The sequence below is a fragment of the Gossypium arboreum genome, chromosome 10, assembly GCF_025698485.1.
Source record: "Gossypium arboreum isolate Shixiya-1 chromosome 10, ASM2569848v2, whole genome shotgun sequence".
NCBI classification, from domain to species: domain Eukaryota; kingdom Viridiplantae; phylum Streptophyta; class Magnoliopsida; order Malvales; family Malvaceae; genus Gossypium; species Gossypium arboreum.
In genome coordinates, this window is record NC_069079.1 from 35,672,408 (window position 1) to 35,695,734 (window position 23,327).

A 23,327-nucleotide genomic window follows, 5' to 3' on the forward strand; every position below is an offset into this window, starting at 1 on the left:
TGTTATGGGTTGAAGTTTGAAACGTTTCCATAATCAATCACCTACGATAACCACCACCTGTCACTCAAACTTAACTAATCCAATATCAATATATGTAAATCCTAAGCACATCAGTCATACGGAACATAAGGGCATATTCGTCATTTTACCATACAAGGGTATTACGGTCACTTTACCCTACAGGGACTTTACAATTATTTTACCTATTAGGGTTATTTTAGTCATTTCATCCTACAAGGGTGTTTTGGTAAATCTACAAACCAAGGGTATTTCAGTAATTTTGTAAACCAATGGTATTTCTATAATTTTTAGAAAGTCAAGGGTATTTCGATAATTTTGTAAATCAGGGGTATTTTGGTAATTTTACAAATTGAGGGTATTTCGGTAATTTCACAAACCAGTGGTATTTCAGTAATTTTACAAACTAGGGTATTTTGGTAATTTTACAAACTAGGGGCATTTTGGTAATTCTATCCTACAGGGGTATTTCAGTAATTTCACAATCGAGGGTAAAATGGTAATTTTGTAAATCGAGGGTAAAACAGTAATTCTGTAAATCGAGGGTAAAATGGTAATTCTATAAATCGAAGGTAAAACGGTAATTTTGTAAATCGAGGGTGAAACGGTAATTCTATAAATCGAGGGTAAAATGGTAATTCTACAAATCGAGGGTATTTCAGTAATTTGGTAAACTAAAGTATTCTAAACAGGGATAACAATACGAATGGGCCTAAAGCCTATTCTCGGCCCAAATGGGCCCACACGCTCGTGTGGCCCTTTTAGCCCAAACCTAGCCACAAATATGAGATTCACCTAGCCTAGTCCAATATTTACTACACAATCAAACAACTTATCCAATTGGGCCCGTAGGCCCATTAGGCCCACATGACCCCTTTCGGCTCGAAGTAGCCATCCTATAGCTAGAGTAGCAAGAAAATACACACCTGATAGGAGACTGGAGTTAACCCACGCTTCGAGCACTCTTAGCCGACGCCTAACCCAAACGAGCACGCCATACAGCGAAAGGGATCAGCCAAGAAAAGGTACCTTTACTTTCCTCATGGTTCCCTCTATTTAAAGCCGACCATAACCACTCTTATGTTAGCTTCCCGATGTGGGATCCCTCCAACATCAGAGTTTAAATTCAACACCAACTCTTGCCGCCCCCTGTTAGCAAAATAAATGCTCCTTGCTTGCCATGGAATTCAAACCCATGCCTCCCCTTAGATGCTCCACACGCTACTTGCCACTAAGCCACAAGGCTTTTTGTGTCATATTTTATCCCCAATTAATTATAAGGTCTAAAGGCCAAAGTCCAGGTTTCCTTAAAAAAAAACCAAAATAAATTGCAAGAGCTAAGGCTTGAACCCAGGCTCCCATACAACCTTAATGACGCCACAACCACTAGACCACATGCTTTCTTGTATCATTTATTTAACACAATAATTTAAAAACCCTCATCCAAGCATCCAGATTTTTTTTTTCACTTAATACCAAAATTTTTGCTAAAGCCCAAGTTTGAACCCAAGATTTCTCTAGCACTTCTCAAGGCCATTAACCACCAAAGCAGACATTTAATTGTTATTTCATTGTACAATTAAATACCTATATACAACCTCCTTACAGACCCGCACTCAAGGCCCAATACTTCTAGGCCTAAATTCGAGGTGTTACACATACCCGTGTCTCTGCCCATGTGCTATATTCTGGACATTCTATTTCTTAAAATTAAGGTGCAAGGGACACACGGCCGGAACACATGCCCGTGGGGCAGACCGTGTGTCACACTCCCATGTGTCTATCCGTGTGGACAAAAATAAGGCTATTTACCAAGCCATTTGCCACCCTCATTTACACCTACACTTACATCAATTCAATGACATAATTCATAGCTTACTTAGGCAACCAAAACATCCACAACCAAGGTATTAACATCACACTAACATCTAATATGCTTTAACATCATAATTTATCAACATAAATCATGCAAGTTTCCATATTCATGAATGGTGTCAACATATAACTATACTTATAACCAACCATAGCCAACTTTCATGGTCATATACAAAATGAAATCATTAACCATTATAAGCCAATACATTTGGCCACATTACCAATGACACATACAACAAAATGACCAAGTCCCTATACATGCCATACATTCAAAATGCCAAGATCATCAAATACCCAAAATAAGAGTTTGATAGTGTGATTCGAATCTCCGTTGATCTCCAATTCCGAGTTAGCTTTGTGACACTATAAAAACATAGAAAATAAACGGAATAAGCTATATAGTTTAGTAAGCTCGTATGCAAGAAAAAAGCAACCTTACCATACACATAACATTCAAATAACACAACATAATTAAATGTAAACCTACCATAGTTTCATAATCGTAATCTATTCTATCACAAAACTTACCTCATATTCATCATTTCACACATTTAATAAGCATAAGCTTTACGTACATACTTGAGCCATCTCGAAATGAATGTAAACATACTTTCATCTTTGACATACCCGTGAACCACTCGGAATAATAATGTCAGATACTTGGAAAAATTTGCACACTAAGTGCCACATATGTAGCCAAGGCTACCTAAGTCTTGTATCAGATAATCGCTCGCTCTCGAGCTATCGACGGGCCTGCTCACACAAGCTGTCAGTCAAGACATAGCTGCGCCGTGTTGCTCACACAAGCTGCCAAGTATTTGCAACGTATGACGGTATACTCAGCCACCGGTAGGACGTACCCGGATCACATAATCACAATACACGTAATGACCCTAGTGACATGTCACTTGTATCCTACCCTATTCCTAATGTTCAAACGGGATTTCTCACTTGTCGATTCGTCTCTGGACTCATTCATAGGATTAAGCTCATCCACATTAATTAAACATACAATTCATGCAATATTAAAGCAATAAAATACAATCATATTAAAGCTTATTTTTAACATACGAACTTACCTCAGTACAAAATGGATAATTGTTCGATTTAGTCCACAATCTTGTTCTTTCCCCGGTCTAGGTCAGAACTTCATCTTTCTTGATCTATAATATCAAATTTAGCTTATTTAATTATCACATTATTCAATTTAATCTTAAAAACACCTTATGAAAAAAATTACATTTTTGCCCCTAACTTTTCAACTTTTTACATTTTAGTCCTTAGGCTTGTAAAATGATTTTCATTCAATTTTCATCACAATCAAGCCTAGATGAACCTATTTCTTGCTCATAAAAGCCCATATTTTTCATTTATTCATATTTTTACACGTATTTTACATCTTTTACAAATAGGTCCCTATTTGGCATTTTCATCAAAAATCACTTAGTAAATGTTGTTTATCTAACACCAAATATACATTTCCTACTATTAAACATCAAAGTACACAATTATCTAACATGGGTAAAATTTTAGACTTTGATTTTCTTTCAAATTAGTCCTTGAAATAGCTAGGTTAGGTTACACTGATCTCAAAAATATAAAAATCATTAAAAACGGGACAAGAACGGACTTAAAATCAAGCTTGGAAGCTTGGCCAAAAACCCTAGCTATGGATAAAATCGAGCTTGGAAGCTTGGCCAAAAACCCTAGTTATGGAAACTCTTCAAATTCGGCACAAGGGACTAAATTGGGGAAGATGACATCTTTTTATTTGTTTTATTTGTCTTTTTTACCATTTTACCAAAATTCCCTTAATGCCAAACTTTGAAATTTCATCTAACCATGTCCATTTTTGTCCAACTTAAATTATAATGGTTGAATTACCATTTATGGACCTCCAATTTAAGAATTCATTGCAATTAATCACCTCTAGTTTCTAGAACACATATTTGTACTTATTGCAATTTAGTCCTAATAGTCAAATTGGACATTCTATCGATCGAAATTTTCACACAATCATTCAATCATACTATATACCTTAATGAAATAATAAAATAAATATTTCTACTTCATATTTGTGGACTCGAAACCACTATTCTGATTTGACCCTAAAACGGGCTGTTACAGTGTAATATTGACATTTATGTGCTTGTGGTGAAATGGTATTTTTGAGTACCATATGATTGAGATTGTAGTTGTAGTATGCTTGAGTTTTGAGGTAAGAGAATGCATGGATAAAGTTAACTAGTTAAGTGAATTGAGAATGTGATTTTGGTATGAAATTGAATGGCACATTGTGGTGTTGATATGTTTGGTATTGGTTAGTATTGAAATGGTATAAATGAAGCTTGGATGAGGTTGATTTGAAGGCCAATTTATGTATTTTTTTGGTGCCATTTGGTTTGATATAGGTGTATACAAAATTAGGGGGCAAAATGGTTTGGTAAATAGCTTATCTTTGTCTACACGGGCAGAGACATGGGCGTGTGTCTCAGCCGTGTGTGATACACAGTCATATTACACGACCATGCATCTCTTGGTGTTGAATTAGAACCCAAGTCAGTATGCTCCACACGGCCTAGCACACGGGCGTGTGATTGGCCGTGTGGCATAAGTCAGTATACCCTACAAATTTGACAGGGCTTAGCACACGGGCGTGTGACTTGGCCTTGTCGCATAAGTCAATATACCCTACAGGTTTGGCACGGCCTAACACACAGCTTGGCACACGGGCGTGTAAGGCCAATTCGAATGGGCACACGAGCTGGACGCACTAACGTGTGGTTGGCCGTGTGACCCAAGTCAGTAAGTGGCATGAAATTGAACACTACTTATGACACAGGCGTGTCTTTGGCCTTGTGTGACACACGGCCTGGCCACACGGGCGTATGACCCCTGTATTTTGGAAATACTTTCTAAGTATTTCAAAAGTTTCTAAAGTTATCGATTTAGTCACGAACTATTCCTAAAGCATGTTTAGGGCCTCGTAGGCTCATATTAGGAACAATGTGATTGAAATAAATAATGTTTGCTATAAATTTCAAAAATATATTTGAAATGTTTGAATATTGTGTTATAAGTCCAGTAGTGATTCGAAACCCTATTTTAGCGTTGAATACGGGTGAGTGGTGTTACACTATGCTTGAATTTTTCGTGCAAAATTGGGAGATATTTTTGAAGATTGTGTCGAACCAAAATTGAAAAGTTTTCAAAAACGGCTTGTATATCATGCACGACAATAATTTCCCCTATTTGTATTGAATTCAACAATGTGTCGTGCCATAGATAGGATGTGGCGCAACACAACAATGAATTTTTGGAATTTTTTGTAACAACCCTTACCCGTGTCCTATGTTGGCACAAGGTACAAGGCATTACCGAACTTAAATACAATCAATCATGTAAAAATCGACCATAAAACTTTCGTTCTATTTAAAAACTTTCATACATGTGCTTACCGTACCTTATATGGGCTTACAGGGCCCAAAACATACATTTGGGGTGGTTCGAGACCAAACCGTAAACATTTGAAACTTTTGCAACACTTAGAAAATTTTCACACTTTGGAGAGTCACACACTCGTGTGGGTTGGCCGTATGGGTTTAACGAGCTCGTGTGGCTTGGACATGCCCATGTCTTCAGCCCGTGTAACTCTCTATTTATGAAGTTAGCAAACATTTAGAGTCACACGGCCAAGTCACATACCTGTGTGTGGCCGTGTCCCCTACACGGCTGAGACATACGGTCGTGTCTCTGCCTGTGTGGTTAACACTTAAGGCTATTTTCCAAGCCTTTATGTTACCCTTAATCCTTCACATCTTTACACACACTAAGGACACATATCATGACATCATTTTAATGATTTAGCATCTCATATTAAGACACATTCATAACATTAATTCCAACCATATATGGCCAACAAGCATAATCACACCACCTCATCACAAGCATTAGAACATAGCATAGATAGATAGGTTCACAAACCATAATTAAAATAAGACACACCTCTTGGCCATATAAAAATAACTCAATATAAGCCAATGCATTTGGATAATCATAATAACACATAACATAAATATAAGTCCCTCTACATACCACTCACTTAAAAATGTTTAACGTATATCAATATTACAAAGGTGATAGCTTGATAGTGTGATGCTGCCTCTGATGACCTCCAATCCCGAGCTAACCTGACAACACTAAAGAAAAGGAAAGGAAGGGAGTAAGCTTCAAATCTTAGTAAGACCGTATGAAAAATAATAAGCAATTATCGACTTGCTCCTCAAGGTAATACAACCATATTTGCACTTTTACTTACGCTCAGGTCAAGCTATTTTCTTGAGTCACAGTCACTAAATTATATATATCTGGAGCTAAAAAACTCTGAATTAAGATCCTCTAATTTTTCCAGAAACTAGACTCACATATATTCTTAGCATAAAATTTTCAGAATTTTTGGTTCAGCCAATTAATTACAATTTATTCTTTAAAGTTACCTCTGTTTCACTATCTAACAGTTCTGATCCCTCTTCACTAAAAATTAGTTATCTCCTTATTCAGGATTCGGATGATGTTCCCGTTTATTTATTTTGAAAATAAACTCATTAAAGAATTTGATAATATAAATTATAACCCATAATTATTTTTGTACAATTTTAAATGGTTTTCTCAATTCAGAATAGGGGATTTCAAAATCGTTCTGACTCTATTTCGTAGAAATTCAAATATCTCATAATACAAAATTCTTTTGGTTACCCTATTTCTTATATGAGAAACTAGACTAGATTAGCTTTAATTCCATATTTTATTCAATTTCTAACCCTCTTTCCACTATTTTTAGTGTATTTTCCAAGTTGGACTACTGCAGCTATCCCAAAATTATTTAGTGTAAAATAATGGTAACTAAGCTTATAACACCTTTGCAAACCATTTTAAACATCATGGTGAAAATACATATTGGTGCATCATAAGCAGAGAACCATAATCACAAGGTCATCAATATTTCATTCTCATAGGCATAGCTTACTTATTTGTATCCTTACTAAAGTTGCATCATTTCATGATCGTAATAGCATTTGAGCTTCGAGTACATACCTGTACCTTTTCGACATGCTCACAACATTTCATAGTTTGTTCATAATACATAAATGGACATAAGCACAACTTACTCATCACTATCAAATACAATTCATATATCATATATCGAGCTCACATCTCATACGTTTCAAGTAGGTACCTGTACCACTCACAACATGGTCATAACCTTTCTCATTTAGCTTAAACTGTAAATCTCACCGTTGAACCGTTCGAAATACTAAAGGATATTCGATAAGCCCTAAACATAGGGTAGGATGCCGATGCCATGTCCTAGATATGGTCTTATACTGGCTCATACATCAAGTCGATGCCATGTCCCAAACATGGTCTTACACTGACTATCGCGATCAAGGCCGACGCCATGTCCCAAACATGGTCTTACACTGGCTCTCACATATCTGTGCCGATGCTATGTCCCAAACATGGTCTTACATTGACACCTCTATCTGTGCCGATGCCATGTCCCAGACATGATCTTACACTGACACATCTCATAGCCGATGCCATGTCTCAGACATGGTTTTACACTATCTCTCGTCTCAATACTGATGTCATGTCCCAGACATGATCTTACACTAGCTCTCATAATGTGGCCGATGCATGTCCCAGACATGTCTTACACTAGCACACAATCACCCAAATGTCATGGCATGAATATCCAATCTATTCCTAAGGTTCAACCGGGAGTTTCTACTACATCAATTCCCATCATGCATACTCATTTTCACAATCAGACAATTTATGCTATATCAACTCAATCACACATAATAACAATGTAGTTGCATTATTTACACCCAACTTACTCATTTCAATGAAATATCATATTCCATCAAATTTCCAATGTATTCAATCATCACCCAAATGTTATTAACATTTGACATCACTTTCTCATATACAATTATCATCAACATATAATTCAATACAATGATAGCAGGATATATTTCAAGTATATTAACAATAACATGGATATCATGCTTATTTAATCACATGGACTTACCTCAAATGCAATTTCAGCTAATTATTCTATTTTAGTCCATAACCTCGTACTTTCCGATTTAAGCCCGAATCTCGGTTTTATTGATCTATAATGATAAAATTCACTACTTTAATCATCATTTTAACCAATACATTCCATAATTTATACTTTGGCAAAATGACCATTTTGCCCCTAGACTTTCACAAAAATTACGATTTTACCCTTGGGCTAGTAAATCAATTTTAATTAAATTTTATTATTATCCAAGACTAACCCAAACTTTATTACTCTTGTAGAAACTCAAAATTGCAATTGTTTCACACAATTTCGATCCATTTAACAAACTTTACAAAAGGGTCCACATTAGGTGTTTTCATGAAAATCCTTTCATAAAAGTTGTTTATTACACAACCATGACTTATTTTATTCCATAAAAATTCAGTAAAAAACATAAATATCACATGGAAAAACCCTATACTTTCAACCATTTTGGAAAATAATCCCCCCATTAGCTAGATTAAGCTGCAACGGTTCCAAAAATACAAAAATCATCAAAAATGACCATCAAAATCACTTACTTGCAAGGGAACTAAGTGGCTGAAAATTTGAGCTTCAAAATCGCCATGTTTGCTGCCATTTTCGGTGGAAGAAGAAGAAGAAATGAAAAAAATGACAACTTTTTCTTTATTTTATTTTATTACCAAAAAAGTCACCTAATGTCTACCAAATTTGACTTGTCAACTTTCTTGTCCCCTATGGCCGACCATCACTCCCCAAATGGCTTATTTTCACTTTAAATACCTCTAATTTTGGTTCTCTATCTATTTAACATATTTGGGTAGTAAAACAAAACTTTGCCCTTTATGCGATTTAGTCCTTTTTCGCAATTAAGCTCACAAACACAAAAATTAATTTACCAAAATTTTCATGCACTCATATAATCATGCTATAACACATAAAATAATATTAAAATAATTTATTGACCTCATATTTTTGGTTTTGAAACCACTGTTCCGAGTAGACCCAAAATTGAGCTATTACATTTTTGGGGTTCACGGGGCTTGTGTTGTGCCATGGTATTGTAGTGTGATAAGACGAATTCAATTTGGCCTCTCCGAGACTTGTAGAGAGTTCTTGGTTGCCCGTACATGCACCCTACTCACATCTAGTTCATTGGTTGTCATCAAGACCTTATTTTCGACCAATTCTAACAAAAAATAACTAATCTAATTCCTAATCTAACAAATTAAAAACAAATTAGTATACAATATTTTACTATTTGATCAAGTTCGATGGTTAGAAATATATGTCATGCTACTAGACTTGTCCGGAAAATCCTTGAATTTTACCATCGACTTTATCTTTTTGTCTCGCCTATCTCAGCTCTTCCATTTGCTCCTTCTTCTACCAGTGTAACAGTCCGGTTTTGACATAGTGGTTTTGGGACCACATATTTGAGTCAGAAAAAATATTTTAATATTATTTTTTCGTGCCTTTTATAAGTAAATTGACATGTGTGAAAGTCTCGTGTGAAAATTTAACTGTTTGTGTGCTTAATTTTGAAAAATGACCTAATAGCGTAAAATGTAAAAGTTGTGTGCTAGATGCTAAAAGTGCCTATTTGACTTGGCTTTATATTTAAGAGGTCCTTATGTTGTTATTATGCCATTTACACGATTGATGGACACTTATGACCTCAATATTCATGTTTTAATAGATTTATAATAAAGGGTAAAATGGGAATTTAATTAATATGTTAATAATAATAAAACAAATACATGAAAATAGATCATTTTATGTCCATATTTAGCCGAAAATACAAGAAAAGAAAAGAGAAAAGTTTTCTTAGGGTTCGGCACTTGTTATCCTTGATTAAGGTATGAGTTTTGCTCGGTTTTTCATAATTTCTATGTTTTTGTAATCGTTGCTTCGTATATTATCGAACCCATGCTTCAATTTTTGATTTTGACGATGATTTTGAAATATTCCATTGATGAAACTATGAGCTTTGTGATGTTAGTTAATGAAATATAGAAGCTTGATGTTGGGTTTACATGTTTTGTCTTTGGATTTTTGATGAAATTGAGTATTTTGAGCTAAATTGTAAAAATGTTATATTGAGGGACTAAAATATGAAATAAATGAAATGTATAGACTTGTATGAGAGCTAGGAGAATTCGGCTAAGCTTGTGTACAAGCAGATTTTTGTGTATTTTGTGATTTTGTGAATTAGGACTAAAGTGTCGAAATATGAAAATGTGAGGGCTAGTTTGCAAAATGCTCTAAATATCTGCCTATGGATGGTTTTGAATGATTTGGTGAATAAAAGGGTTAATTTTGAATACATATAGATCAAGAAAAGAGGAATCCAAACTTAGACTGAGGGAAGTCGAAAATTGTAGAGCAAACAGTCTTAGTCGACAACTCCGAGTACGAGGTAAGTTCATACGCAAAATATGATGTTATAAGTATTTTTAATGCTTTGATTATACATAGATTGTATATATGTTTGGTTTGGATGAATACAATAATAAATCAATGGTATTTGGCACTAAGTGTACGATACCGACTTAGCTTCAGTTAATTGAGATGGCACTAAGTGTGCGGAATCATTCTAGCTTCGGCTAACCTTTACAGTACTAAGTGTGAGAATGTTTAAAGCGCGAATAATTTACGGAAAGTTTTAAAATATTCAAACGGAAGGTAAGAATGAAAGTGAATAAATACGAGAAGATTCAGGTATGTATGATACCTATGTGGTAGATGATATTAGGTATGTAAAGTTCATTGAATTGGTATGAACATATGGATTTTGTTGGTATAGAATTGATAGATAAGTTGAGAATTTGTAAATACTTATGTGTTGTTGTTTCACATTTTATATACTGTTGATGATTTTAGTACGAGCTTACTAAGCTTTTGAAAGCTTACTTTGTGTGTGTTTGCATTGTTTAATAGATATCGAAGCTATTGTGAGCTCAAGGATCGTCGAGGATCGTCATCACACTATCGAACCTTATTTTGGTACCTTTGAAAATGTATATAATAAAGTATGGCATGTATAGGCTAGTAGTTTTAGGATTATGTTTTGTGATGTACATATATTTTTAACCATGTAATTTGGCTAGTTTATGTTTGAACTTATAGTTGTTAATGGTATATAATATGTGATGCCAATGTTAAATTCTGGTATGTTTTGGTTAGTTAAAAGAGATGGTAAGTTTGGTAAGTTCATGGCATAAGATTGAGTGATGGTTTTGATTTGATCTTATCTTATGTTTTAGTATAAATTGGTAAGGTTGATGAGTATGTAAATGATTGATAATGTTATGGTATGAATGGCTTATGTTTTGGTATTGAATTGGTTGAGTAAATATGCTTGTTCATTTGCTTGTAGATTGGCCCAAATTGGGGTGGCAAATTGGCTAATCAAATGGCCTATTTTTGCCCACACAGGTAGAGACACAGGCGTGTGTCTCAGCCATGTGTGACACATGACTATGTTGCACGGCTGTGTGTCCCCTAGGTTACCCTACAATTATAAGTCAGGCTCAAGCACGGCCAAGGCATACAGTCATGTGGCTAGCCGTGTGACCCAAGTCAGATTCGACCACAGCCAAGACACACGGGTGTGTCTTGTGGCCGTGTGATTAAGTCAGTATGTATGTGTTGTTTAGACACTGCCTAGATACACGAGTGTGTCTAATGCCGCGTGAGGCACACGGCCTGTTCACACGGGTGTGTGACCTGTACTTGTTTGAAAAATGTTAAAGTTTTGGAAAATTCAGTATGTGTTCGGTTTAGTCCCGACCTTTTTCTAATGTATGTTTAAGGTCTCGATAACCTATATAAGGGACTCTATATTGATGTGGATCTCTGATGCATTGATAATTATGAAGTGAAAGTTAAATGTTTCGATTTGTCTGGTAACGCCTTTAGCCTTAGTTCAGTGATGGATACAGGTTAGGAGTGTTACATTTTATTGGTATCAGAGTTATGATTTAGTCGGTTCTAGGACTACCATAGTGTTTTTGAGTCTAGCTATACATGCCATATTTATGAATTGCGATAGTGTGATGAATCCTGACATTGAAATGTGCTTTTATATAGCAAATGGATATCGAAAGAGACAAGCCTTCTATCAGATGATGAATGATTAGTTCACCCGATATATTAGAACCAATCAGATTGTACAACAACCTCCACCCCCAGTTAATTCTCCTCAAACTCCTAGTATGCCACCAGTGAATCCGATTCAGTTAAGTAGACCACCAGTAGATAAGATTAGAAAATACGGTGCCGAAGAGTTCTGAGCTACAACGAGTGATGATGCTGAAAAAGCTGAATTTTGGTTAGAGAACACGATAAGAGTGTTTGACGAATTATCATTGAATCTTGAAGAATGCATAAAATGTGTTGTTTCCCTTTTGAGAGATACGGCGTATCATTGGTGGAAGACTTTGATATCTGTGGTTCCGAGTGAACGGGTTACTTGGGATTTCTTCCAAGCTGAATTCTGGAAGAAATATATTAGTCAGACATTCATTGATCAGAAATGTAAAGAGTTTCTCGAGCTTAAACAAGACCGTATGTCTGTCACAGAATACGAGTGAGAATTTGTAAGGTTGAGTCAGTATGCTCGTGAATTTGTATCTACGGAAGCAATAATGTGCAAAAGATTCGAGGATGGTTTAAACGAAGATATTCGTCTGTTAGTTAGGATTCTAGAAATCAAGGAATTTGTTGTTCTTGTTGAACGAGCATTTAAAGCTGAAGATCTCGGGAAAAAGAAAAGAAAATCTGATTTTGAAGCTAGAGAGGTACGAAAGAGATCATCGGGCAAATCATTTCAATTTGGATCAAAGAAGTTTAAGGATGATGGTAGTCGTTCAAAGGCTAGTGTGGGACATTCAAACAGAGACTGTGCTAGATCGCAGTCGAACTTTAAAGCTCCAGCTACGTCTGTTGCCAGTGTTGATAATACAAAGAATGAAAAGCTTGAGTGTGATCAGTATGGAAGATGACATTTTGGAGAATGTTGGGAAAAAGTAATAACCGAGCTTGTTACAGTTATGGTTCACGAAATCATTTTATAAAAGATTGCCCAGATTTAGTTGAAAAAGATAATGTTCAGAATCCAATGCTGAGTGGTAACGCTTCTCGTGGTAAACCTTCCAGAAATACGAGAAATGTAAGCGGTAGTCAAAGAGGGACAAAAGATACAACTATTAGATCTGAAGCTCGTGCACCTGCCAGAGCCTATGCTATCTGAGCTCGTGAGGAAGCTTCATCGGTAGATGTGATTACGGGTAGATTTACTTTTTATGATACTTCTGTGATTGCTTTGATAGATCCTAGATCGACACATTCATATATATGTATGAACTTAGTGAACAGTAAGACTTTGCCTGTAGAGTCTACTGAATTTGTAATTAGAGTTTTGAACCCCCTAGGCAGATGTGTTATGGTTGATAAAGTCTGCAAGAATTGTCCGTTAATGTTTCGAGACACTTGTTTTCCAGCTAATCTAATCTTGTTACCTTTTGATGAGTTCGATATAATTTTGGGTATGGATTGATTAACTTTGCATGATGCTGTTGTGAATTACGAACGAAAAACTATTGATTTGAGATGCAAGAATGATGAAATAGTCAGAATTGAATCTAGTGATTTGAGCGGATTGCCTTTTGTTATATCTTCGATGAAAGCTTTAAGTATTGTGAGAAAGGGTTGTGAAGCCTATTTCGCATATGTGATTTATTCGAGAGTGTTGGAAAACAAAGTTGAATCAGTGCCTGTTGCGTGTGAGCTTCCTGATGTATTTCTTGAAGAACTTTCAGGATTACCTCGGGTTAGAGAAGTTGAATTTGGCATTGTATTTGTACCTGTACTACTCCAATTTCAATAGCTCCATACAAAATGGCTCCGACTGAACTAAAAGAATTAAAGTCTCAGTTGCAAGAATTGACCGATAGAGGGTTTGCTAGACCGAGTTTCTCACTTTGGGGTGCTCCAGTGCTATTTGTGAAAAAGAAAGACGGTACGATGAGAATGTGTATCAATTATCATCGGTTGAATAAAATGACTATTAAGAATAAGTATCCTCTGTCCCGAATTGATGATTTGTTTGATCAGTTGAAAGGAGTTACTGTGTTTTCGAAAATAGATTTGAGATCAGGCTATTATCAATTACGAGTGAAAGACTCAGACATATTGAAAACTACTTTCCGAACAAGGTACGGTCACTATGAATTCTTAGTTATGCCTTTCAGAATGACTAACGCATCTGCTATCTTTATGGATTTGATGAATAGAATTTTTAGACCGTATTTAGATCAATTTGTTGTGGTATTCATTGATGACATATTGATTTATTCACGGGATGAATCCGAACATGCCGAGCATCTGAGATTAGTGTTGCAGATTCTGCGAGATAAACAATTGTATGCGAAGTTCAGTAAATGTGAGTTCTGGTTACGAGAAGTTGGTTTCCTAGGTCATATTGTATCAGCATCTGGTATTCGAGTCGATCTGAGCAAAATTACACCTATTTTATATTGGAAACCTCCGAGGAATGTCTCCAAATTTCGCAGTTTTCTAGGACTTACTGTTTACTATAGAAGGTTCGTAAAAGGTTTTTCTATGATTGCGACTCCATTAACAAAACTACTGCAGAAAGATGTGCAGTTTGAGTGGTCCGAAAAATGTCAGAACGACTTTGATCAGTTGAAAACCTTATTGACTGAAGCTCCGGTATTAGTACAACCCGAATCCGGTAAAGAATTTGTGATATACAGTGATTCTTCTTGATTGGTCTGGGATGTGTTTTAATACAAGAAGGCAAGTCATTGCTTATGCTTCGAGACAGTTGAAACCGCACAAAAAGAACTATCCGACACACGATCTTAAGTTAGCTGTGATTGTGTTTGCTCTAAAGATTTGGTGTCAATACCTGTTTAGTGAGAAATGTCATGTGTATTTTGATTATAAGAGTTTGAAATATTTAATTACTCAAAAAGATTTGAATCTGCGACAAAGAAGATGGCTTGAACTGCTAAAAGACTATGAACTTGTAATTGATTATCATCCGGGAAAAGCAAATGTTGTTGCTAATGCCTTGAGTCGAAAATTGTTGTTTACTTTGCGTGCGATGAATACTTATTTGGTTCCGTCTGATGATAGTTCAGTTTTAGCTAAATTGAAAGCAAGAACTTTGTTCTTACTACAGATTATTGAAGCACAGAAGATTGATAATGAGATTTTAGCTAAACGAACTCAGTGTGATGTAGAGTCTGATTCAGAATTCAGATTTGATAAAGATAATTGTTTGAGATTTCGAGATCGAGTTTGTGTTCCGAGAAATCCAGAGTTAATTCAGATGATTTTGAATGATGCTCATAACATTCGATTATCTGTGCATCTGGGTAGTACAAAAATGTATAATGATCTGAAACAGCATTATTGGTGGTCTAGAATGAAAAGAGATATCTCTAATTTTGTGTCTAAATGCCTGATCTGTCAGCAAGTTAAAGCTGAGCATCAGGTGCCATCGGGGTTATTACAACCGATTAGTGCCAGAGTGGAAATGGGATTGAGTGATTATAGACTTTGTTTCAGGTTTTCCCCTGTCTCTGAGAAAGACAGATGGTTGTAGTTGATCGTTTGACGAAATCAGCTCATTTTATTCCAGTTCAATCTAATTACTCGCTTGATAAATTAGCTGAGTTATACATTTCTGATATTGTGAGGTTGCATGGTGTACCATTGTCTATAGTGTCAGGTAGAGATCCGAGATTCACATCACGATTTTGGAAGAAGTTGCAAGATGCTCTGGGTACTAAATTACACTTTAGTACTGCTTTTAGTCCACAAACGGACAGTCAATCATAGCGCATTATTCAGATACTTGAGGATATGTTGAGATGTTACCTCGCACCGCATCTAAGGTAGGTAAGGCGTACTTACGCAATGTCCGTTGAGCCATGGGGACCTTTTCCCTATTATTTCCTTGTTATTCCCGTGGCTATTGAGACAATGGATTTTCCAAAGATAAATTTATAATTGTAGGTGAGTCGGCATTCATCTTTGGATGGTTGCACCTAATAATTCTCTTGGAATCTGGATGTGGTTCAATTAGAGTGCTAGATCTTCGGGTCATAAATGACTTGGAAAGAAAATAAAAATAAAAATAAACAAACAAACATTAAAAATTGTATCTGTAGGTCCTAACGTTCCTACTTATCTTATTAATTGTAAAAAATTTATTTTCAAAATTTATTGCTGAAACCTCCTTACCAACAGCGCCAACAACTTGACCACCTATAAATGTATTATCATTTATAGTTAAATAATACACAAAAAATATAAGGAATTAAGAATGGAAGTGTCCGCAATTGTACAGGTCAAATTGTAATATAGTCTATACAACAAAATATTTGGGAGTATTCTGAGGATCGTACCCAAGAGAGGATGGAATAAATAATGAAAACACTTTTTTACAATAATAAGTCTAAGTAGTAGTAATTATTTATTATATTACGATGAACCATAAAATAGATTAAGGTAATAAAAATAAATAAATAAATAAAAATAAACAAACAAACGAAATAAATTGATAAACTAATCAAGAAGATGAACTCTCTTCAGGGTTTGTAACTAACTTCATATTAGGGTTTTAAGGTGGATTAGACATCGATTAAGTAAATATTACCTCCCGGCCTCTAATTAGCTTACTCAAATGGTTGGTACTCATTTATCTCCCAACCTTAGTTTCTCAACCAGGATAAATTACGATTTACTTAGTTTGACTTATCTCTACCTCGTCTAGCCTATGATAACTTATTAGTATTGTCAAGCCTAACAGTTTAAGAACACATAATTTATACCAACTAATCCTCTTAGAAAACCCTAAATCCTCTATTAATCACATCCTTATCCACTCATTAATCTCCTTTAAGGATTTAGCCACTTATGTTATTCATAATCTCAACTTCAATTGAATAAACCATGTGAGAAACACGACCTATTCAGAGAAGAAAATAGATTTGAATAATCGTGGATTTAATATCAAATGGGAAAGCTTGTGCATCACTCGATCTTTGCTTCCACGTCAATTGGGCTTTTATATCTTCATCCTACACAATCAATTGAACCAATTAACACAACTTAAGGCTCGTGTCAGCCTATTGGGTCACAAAACGTACAAAATGTGTTAAATAACACTTATTTTTATTAACATTTATTCTTAAGGCTTAATTACAGAAAACATAACTTAAAAATACTAAATTGCTTAAAAAGCAAGTTCCTTAAGTATAGAATGGACTCGAATTAAGTACTATATTTGACAGCAGGATAGAGGTCGGGAGGTAATAATTGATTAATCAGTAGTTAATCCACCTTAAAACCCTAACCCAAAGTTAATTACAAAACTTGAAGCAAGTTAATTTTCCTAATTAGTTTATTTATTTTTAAGTTGTTTGTTTATTTTCTTATTTATTTATTTTCATTGTTTATTTTTATTCCCTTAATTTATTTTATGGTTCATCTTAATATAGGAATTAATTAGTACTATGTAGACTTATTATTGTAAAAATGTTTTCATAATTTATTCTATCCTCCCTTGGGTATGATCCTCGGAATACTTCCAAGTATTTTGTTGTACAAACAATTTGACTCGTGCACTTATGGACATTACCGTTCTAATCTTTTATATTTTTGGTGTTATATTTTACTATAAACAATAACTTTTTTATAGGCGATAAGAGTGTAAACTTTAAATTTTCCATGAGGAACATATCTTCTAATGTGCTCACCCTAAAGCCTTTGAATTGCCTTTGGTGACTCATTTTGTGAATAACTCATTTGTTTTCCCCCACCTTGGACTTGCAAGTTCTAAGAAAAAGGACTTGTTGGCCACGCGCACTCTGAAGACTTCTAAAGTGCCTATCATCCCTCTGAAAAGTACTGCGGGTTGCTCTCTTAATTTTCTCAGCCTCTGCAAACTTGTGCGCCCTCTCACACAAGTCTGCCAAACTTTGTGCTCTATTATCAATAAATGAGTACTGAACATGCTCATTTTGAACACCCATAATGAAGGCATCAATAGCCCATTGGACCTCCAAATTCTTCGTGTTCACTGCGGCTACATGAAACCACTTAACATAATCCTGTAAAGATTCTCCATCTTTTTGCTTCACTAATATTAAACCCATTGGGGTGCTCATTATCATTTTATAGGAAAGGAACCTACCTAAAAACATCTGACCCAACTGTGAGAAGCTTCGAATAGAACCCTGTAGCAAAGATAAATACCAATCCTTCGCATTTCCCCTAATAGTCATCGAAAAAGCCTTGCACTTCACCACATTAGAAGCCCCTAACATATTCATGTAATCATTATATTGTATGAGATGTACTATTGGGTCCTTTTTACTCTCAAACATTTCCTTTGGTACTTTGAATTCTGATGGCAACCCCACAGCTACGACCTCCGGAACCAAAGGGTTGCTAGAGCAAAACAACCAATTTATGTCCTGTACATCAAGATGTAATGCCTGAACATCCCTATGCAAAACATCCATCTCATTTTTCCACGGCTTTGTATGTGTTCCAACAACCTCCTCCTAGAGAGGCACAATATTGTCTTAAAGATCGGAATGGTCGAATTGCATATTTCTACTCAATTTCTCATTTTGTATTAGTAGCTCCTAGTGAAGCAACTGTTGTTGCTCGAACCTAGCTACTCTGCTGAGTCACTTATTCTTTCATTAGTCGTAGTTGCTCCTATAAACCAAATAATTGTTGCGGCGATGCTTCCTGATTAGAGGGAAAGGATAGCCCCTGACCAGCAGGAACATTGAGATCAAAAGAATTAAAGGTACCTCATTGGCCTGAGTTACCTAAGTTTTCTGGTTGATCTGCAAACCAGTCAGTGAAAAGGTCCATCTCTCGAGGTTGATTGCCGGCATCAGACCTCTATCTTGATCTAATGGGAAGTTGCTATGGAAGTCCTCGTTAAGGTGAGTCACCTTTTTTTTTCTTTATGGTCGGAAGTCTTTCCACGCTCACCGCACCAAATTGTTGAGTGCTTTTGTGAGTCTATCTTTCATGGAGGCCAATTTCCTTATTTATTTGACATGGTTCCTAGGTGTGACTACTAAGTATGCCCCCATGCATACCAACACATATCTTATTCGAGGGTCAACATGTGCCCCCTAAGTATGGGTTCGCTTGCATGATGATGCGAACCCACCACGTGCGAACTCATATGGGTGAACTGTGCCACGTGCGAACTCATATAAGCAAACCGTACAAGCTGCAACTACTAAAGTAAATAAGATTGGGTCGGTCCTAGTCGGGTAGCGGGTCGGTAATGGCGAACACCCACAACAGAGGTTATTTATTATAGTTCTTGTTCTTTATTTCTTGATTTCTTTCATTCAAGTTCTCATTATCGTTCCCCAAGATAATATCATCATAACAAATGAGAGAAAATAAGATGCAAATTAGATCAATTAATATATATTTGACATTGAGGTGGGGATGATAGTCACACAGTTTAAACTTGTGTCAAATAGGTATCTAATAAGGATTTTAAAAATTATTTGAAATTTCAATCTCCTAAAATATATTAATGTTATATATGAAGGTTACGAAATGAAATTATCCTTCAATTTCATTTATTAACATTTGGATAACTTATTTTATTTTAAAGTTTTTCAATAAAATTTTAATTGATTATTGAAATATTGCTTTAATTTTATTCCACTAATCAAAGAGCATTGGTTATAAAAAAAGCAAAAGAAAAAAAAGGATGGGTTAAAATGATTTCAGCCTTTGTGGTTATAAAATTTCCCATATCCCATGTTTGAAAATAATTGAATAAATTAGACATGTTATATTAAATTTGAAGTTACAATTTAGTGTATTACAGCATTTCAATGTATTAATTAATAAATAATTTTTATTGGAATTTTGACACTCATATTTTAATTGTGAGATTTTTTTGTTTTCTTCTTTCTCCTTTTTTTTACAATAATTTTAAAAAGAATTTTACAAATTTTTGGATAAGATTTTACAATAATTTAGAAAATAACAATTTTACAATATTTTTAAGTAGTATAAAAAGACTTTTAAAACATAATAATGAATTACATACTTGAATATACCATTATTAAATAAAAATTAGTAAATACTCTTAGATAGTAGAAGTAAGAGTTGAATACTTTGTCAAAAATCTAAAATTTTAAATTATAAAATGAAATTTATTTCAAATCAATAACCCAAAAATATTAACAATAGAAATATTAAACATGTACTTTACAATTTTAATTATTTCAAAACAAATTTATAATTGAACACAATAAGTAGAGAAGAAAGTGAGTTATTGAATTGATGGTTAATCTAATTGAGATTGAAGAGAGGGAGTTTAGTTTTGCTATCATTTATGTGGTGTCACTTGAACATAAAAATAGTTTTTTTGGAATGTTCAAGAAATATTCATATTCACATTCATTTTATCCAAGTTATAGTCTGGTGATGGTTTTTGTTGGGCTCTATCTACTTCCAATGGTTGCTTTCAATAATCAGTTTTGTTAAGAGATTATCATGAGTTGTGGAGTATGGTGATTGGAAGGGATTTTTATGAGATGATGACCTGAGTTTTCATGAATTATGGATTGTTTCATATTGGAGGTTGATATGTTTGTATCAGATTTTTACCTTTTTGTCATGCTTCTATTTTCTGTTTATCAATGCTATCAAGTTTAGTGTTCTTTTTGTATTTTCAACTATTTCTTGACCAATTTTGATTTACTTATTTGCTCTTCAAGGATTACTATGTAATGTATGCTATCCCTATTCTTGATTTTTTTTTTTTGTTTAGTAAAAAATAAAAGACTGGGGTTATATTCCTAGTATCTTAGATATTTTAATTGGTTAATATATGATGTTAGTCTCTGAATTTTGTCAAAATTTGAGATTTAATCTATGTACTTAAAAATAAAAATTAGGTCTTCGTATTTTTTATTTAAAAGTCAGAGTCCAATCATTAAAATTTTAAATATTTTCTGTCAAAATTTATCAACTTAGAATTTTGATTAGATTGTCCTTATATGACATAACATATGATTGATTTTAAATAAACATGTTAAATTGATGAATTTTGACAAAAACTACAATAACGGTAATGATTAAATTAGGATTTTAAATTAAAAAAATATCAGGATTGAATTTTTAACTTTTAAAGTAGACACGCCAAATCTCAAATTATATATAAGTACAGGACTAACAAAATACTTTAACCTTTTCAATTTACGGATATGGCCATTATTGTGCTAATCCTACCCAGGACAAGCTCTTGGGTTTTGAGAATTACCAGAGGGCTCGGCCAGGCCCATCATTGTAGTCCAACAACATTGACCGTAGTTCAACTTTAAGTTAAATTTAGTTATTAGTCTCTCTACTTTATAAAAGTTATGGATTTAGTCTATATACTTTAATTTAGTTATTTTTAACCCTTTTACTTTTCAATTTTTAAAATTTCAAACCTCATCAAATGATAATTGTTAAATTCATTAAGTTATGCTATTTCTAAAATATGATGCGACAAACATATTATCATATGCGTAATGTCATGTCACTAATTATTTTCGCATATTATTCATTAAAAATATAATTAATGGATTAAAATTGTATTTTGCATAAAGATTGAAATTTTAAAATTCAAAAAGTATAAGGACTTAGAATGATTAAATTTGAGAATATGAACTAAATTTACAACTCTAAATGAGTAGTAATTGAATTTAACCAAATAAATTTAATTGCTACTTTTTGGAAAGGAGTAGATTTGGTCAATTTAAAACTACAAAATTAAAATTGATGAAATTAAATTTTAATGACTGAATCCATAACTTTCATAAATTACAGGGACTGTAATAGCATAATTTAACCTTCACTTTCTTTCACCTCTTCAACATTGTTTTGTTATTGTTACATACCAAATAAGAAAACGTGTACTGTTACTTGTTATAGTTTTGTCTTCTTTTTTCTATCTTAGTTCACATTGTTTTCCCCCAAAAGAAATCATTCATCAAAAGACAGAGGAAATAGATAAGACAGAGAGGGAAGATGCCCGAAACTAGAGTTGAGGTACCAGAAATGGTGATGTTGGAGATTCTGTCAAAGCTTCCAGTTAAATCCTTGACACGTTTCAGGTGCGTTTGTAAGCCTTGGTGTTCATCTTTTCAAACCCCTCACTTCATTACCAAACATCAGCAAAACAACCTCCACAACAACAACCTTAATCTCCTCCTCAAACGTTGTCAGGGTAACACCCATGATGACATCTACTATTTATCTCAACTTTCAACTGAGAAAAGCCAAAACTTTTCGGTACAACACAACATTCACTTACCCTTTTTCGAGGATTGTTGGTATGCCCCTGTGGTTTCAGGTCCTTGTAATGGATTATTGTGTTTACATGATGCTGATAAGGTTGCCCTTTGGAACCCATCAACTAGAGAGTTTAAAACTCTCCCTCAATCCACAGTCCAACGCCCTCCTTTAGTAGATTCCACTAGTTTTGGTTGCGTTGGTATTGGGTTTGATTCTCAAAGTGGTGACTACAAAGTGGTAAGATTTGTTACTAATTATTTTGAAGAGAATGAAGATGAAGGGTTAATGGGTGATTGGAACCACCAAGTTGAGTTATATTCACTTAAAAGCGATTCATGGAAGGAGATTTCAGTTCCCGGGGTTCAACCTTATGGATCTCCTTTGTTTAATAATTACGTAAATGGGTTTTATTATTGGCAGGCAATTGGGGACTCTGATTACCTTATTCTCTCATTTGATATGGTCAATGAAAAGTTTTCTACTTTACCATTGCCTGAATTTGGTGGGTCTTTAGCTAAATACTATTTGGAACTTTTGGACTTCAATGGACTGCTTGGTGCTATTGTTTACCCAAGGGAAGGGACTGACAAATCTTTTGATTTGTGGGTTATGAATGGATCATGGACTAAACAATTCAGAATTGACTCTCTTCATGGAGTTGAGAGGCCTTTGGGGTTTTGGAAAAATGGTGAATTGTTTCTCGAGAGCTCGGATCATGAACTCGTGTTGTTTGACCCCTCCACGCGAGAGCTTAAAAGTCTTGGTATCCATGCTTATCAGGAAACGATGCAGATTATTGCTTATGTTGAGAGCTTGGTTCCAATCAATGGAAGATCAGAGCGCGAGGAACTTATAATACGTCGGCCGGCTGGAGACGCATCGAATTGATATTGAATATGAAAATGGATGGGGACTACAACAAAAGAGGTAAGATTTCATGGGATTTGCTCTCTTGATATGCAGTTTA

The 23,327-nt window shown here is 34.6% G+C and overlaps 1 protein-coding gene across 5 annotated transcripts in view; it reads left to right on the forward strand.

Moving 5' to 3' along the window:
• The first annotated feature begins 21,935 nt into the window (after positions 1–21,935).
• The window catches only part of LOC108489126 (F-box/kelch-repeat protein At3g06240-like), a 29,893-nt gene continuing 28,501 nt past the window's right edge, over positions 21,936–23,327 (forward strand). For 4 of the 5 annotated variants that reach the window (XR_008271960.1, XR_008271959.1, XM_053019849.1 and 1 more), the window contains exon 1: positions 21,936–23,287. Coding sequence is in view for 3 of the 5 variants with exons in the window: in XM_053019849.1 (XP_052875809.1) it covers positions 22,094–23,248 (1,155 nt within the window). In the remaining 2 variants the exon portion in view is untranslated. The remainder of the gene's footprint in view (positions 23,288–23,327) is intronic. The other variant, XM_017793422.2, reaches the window with a different exon arrangement.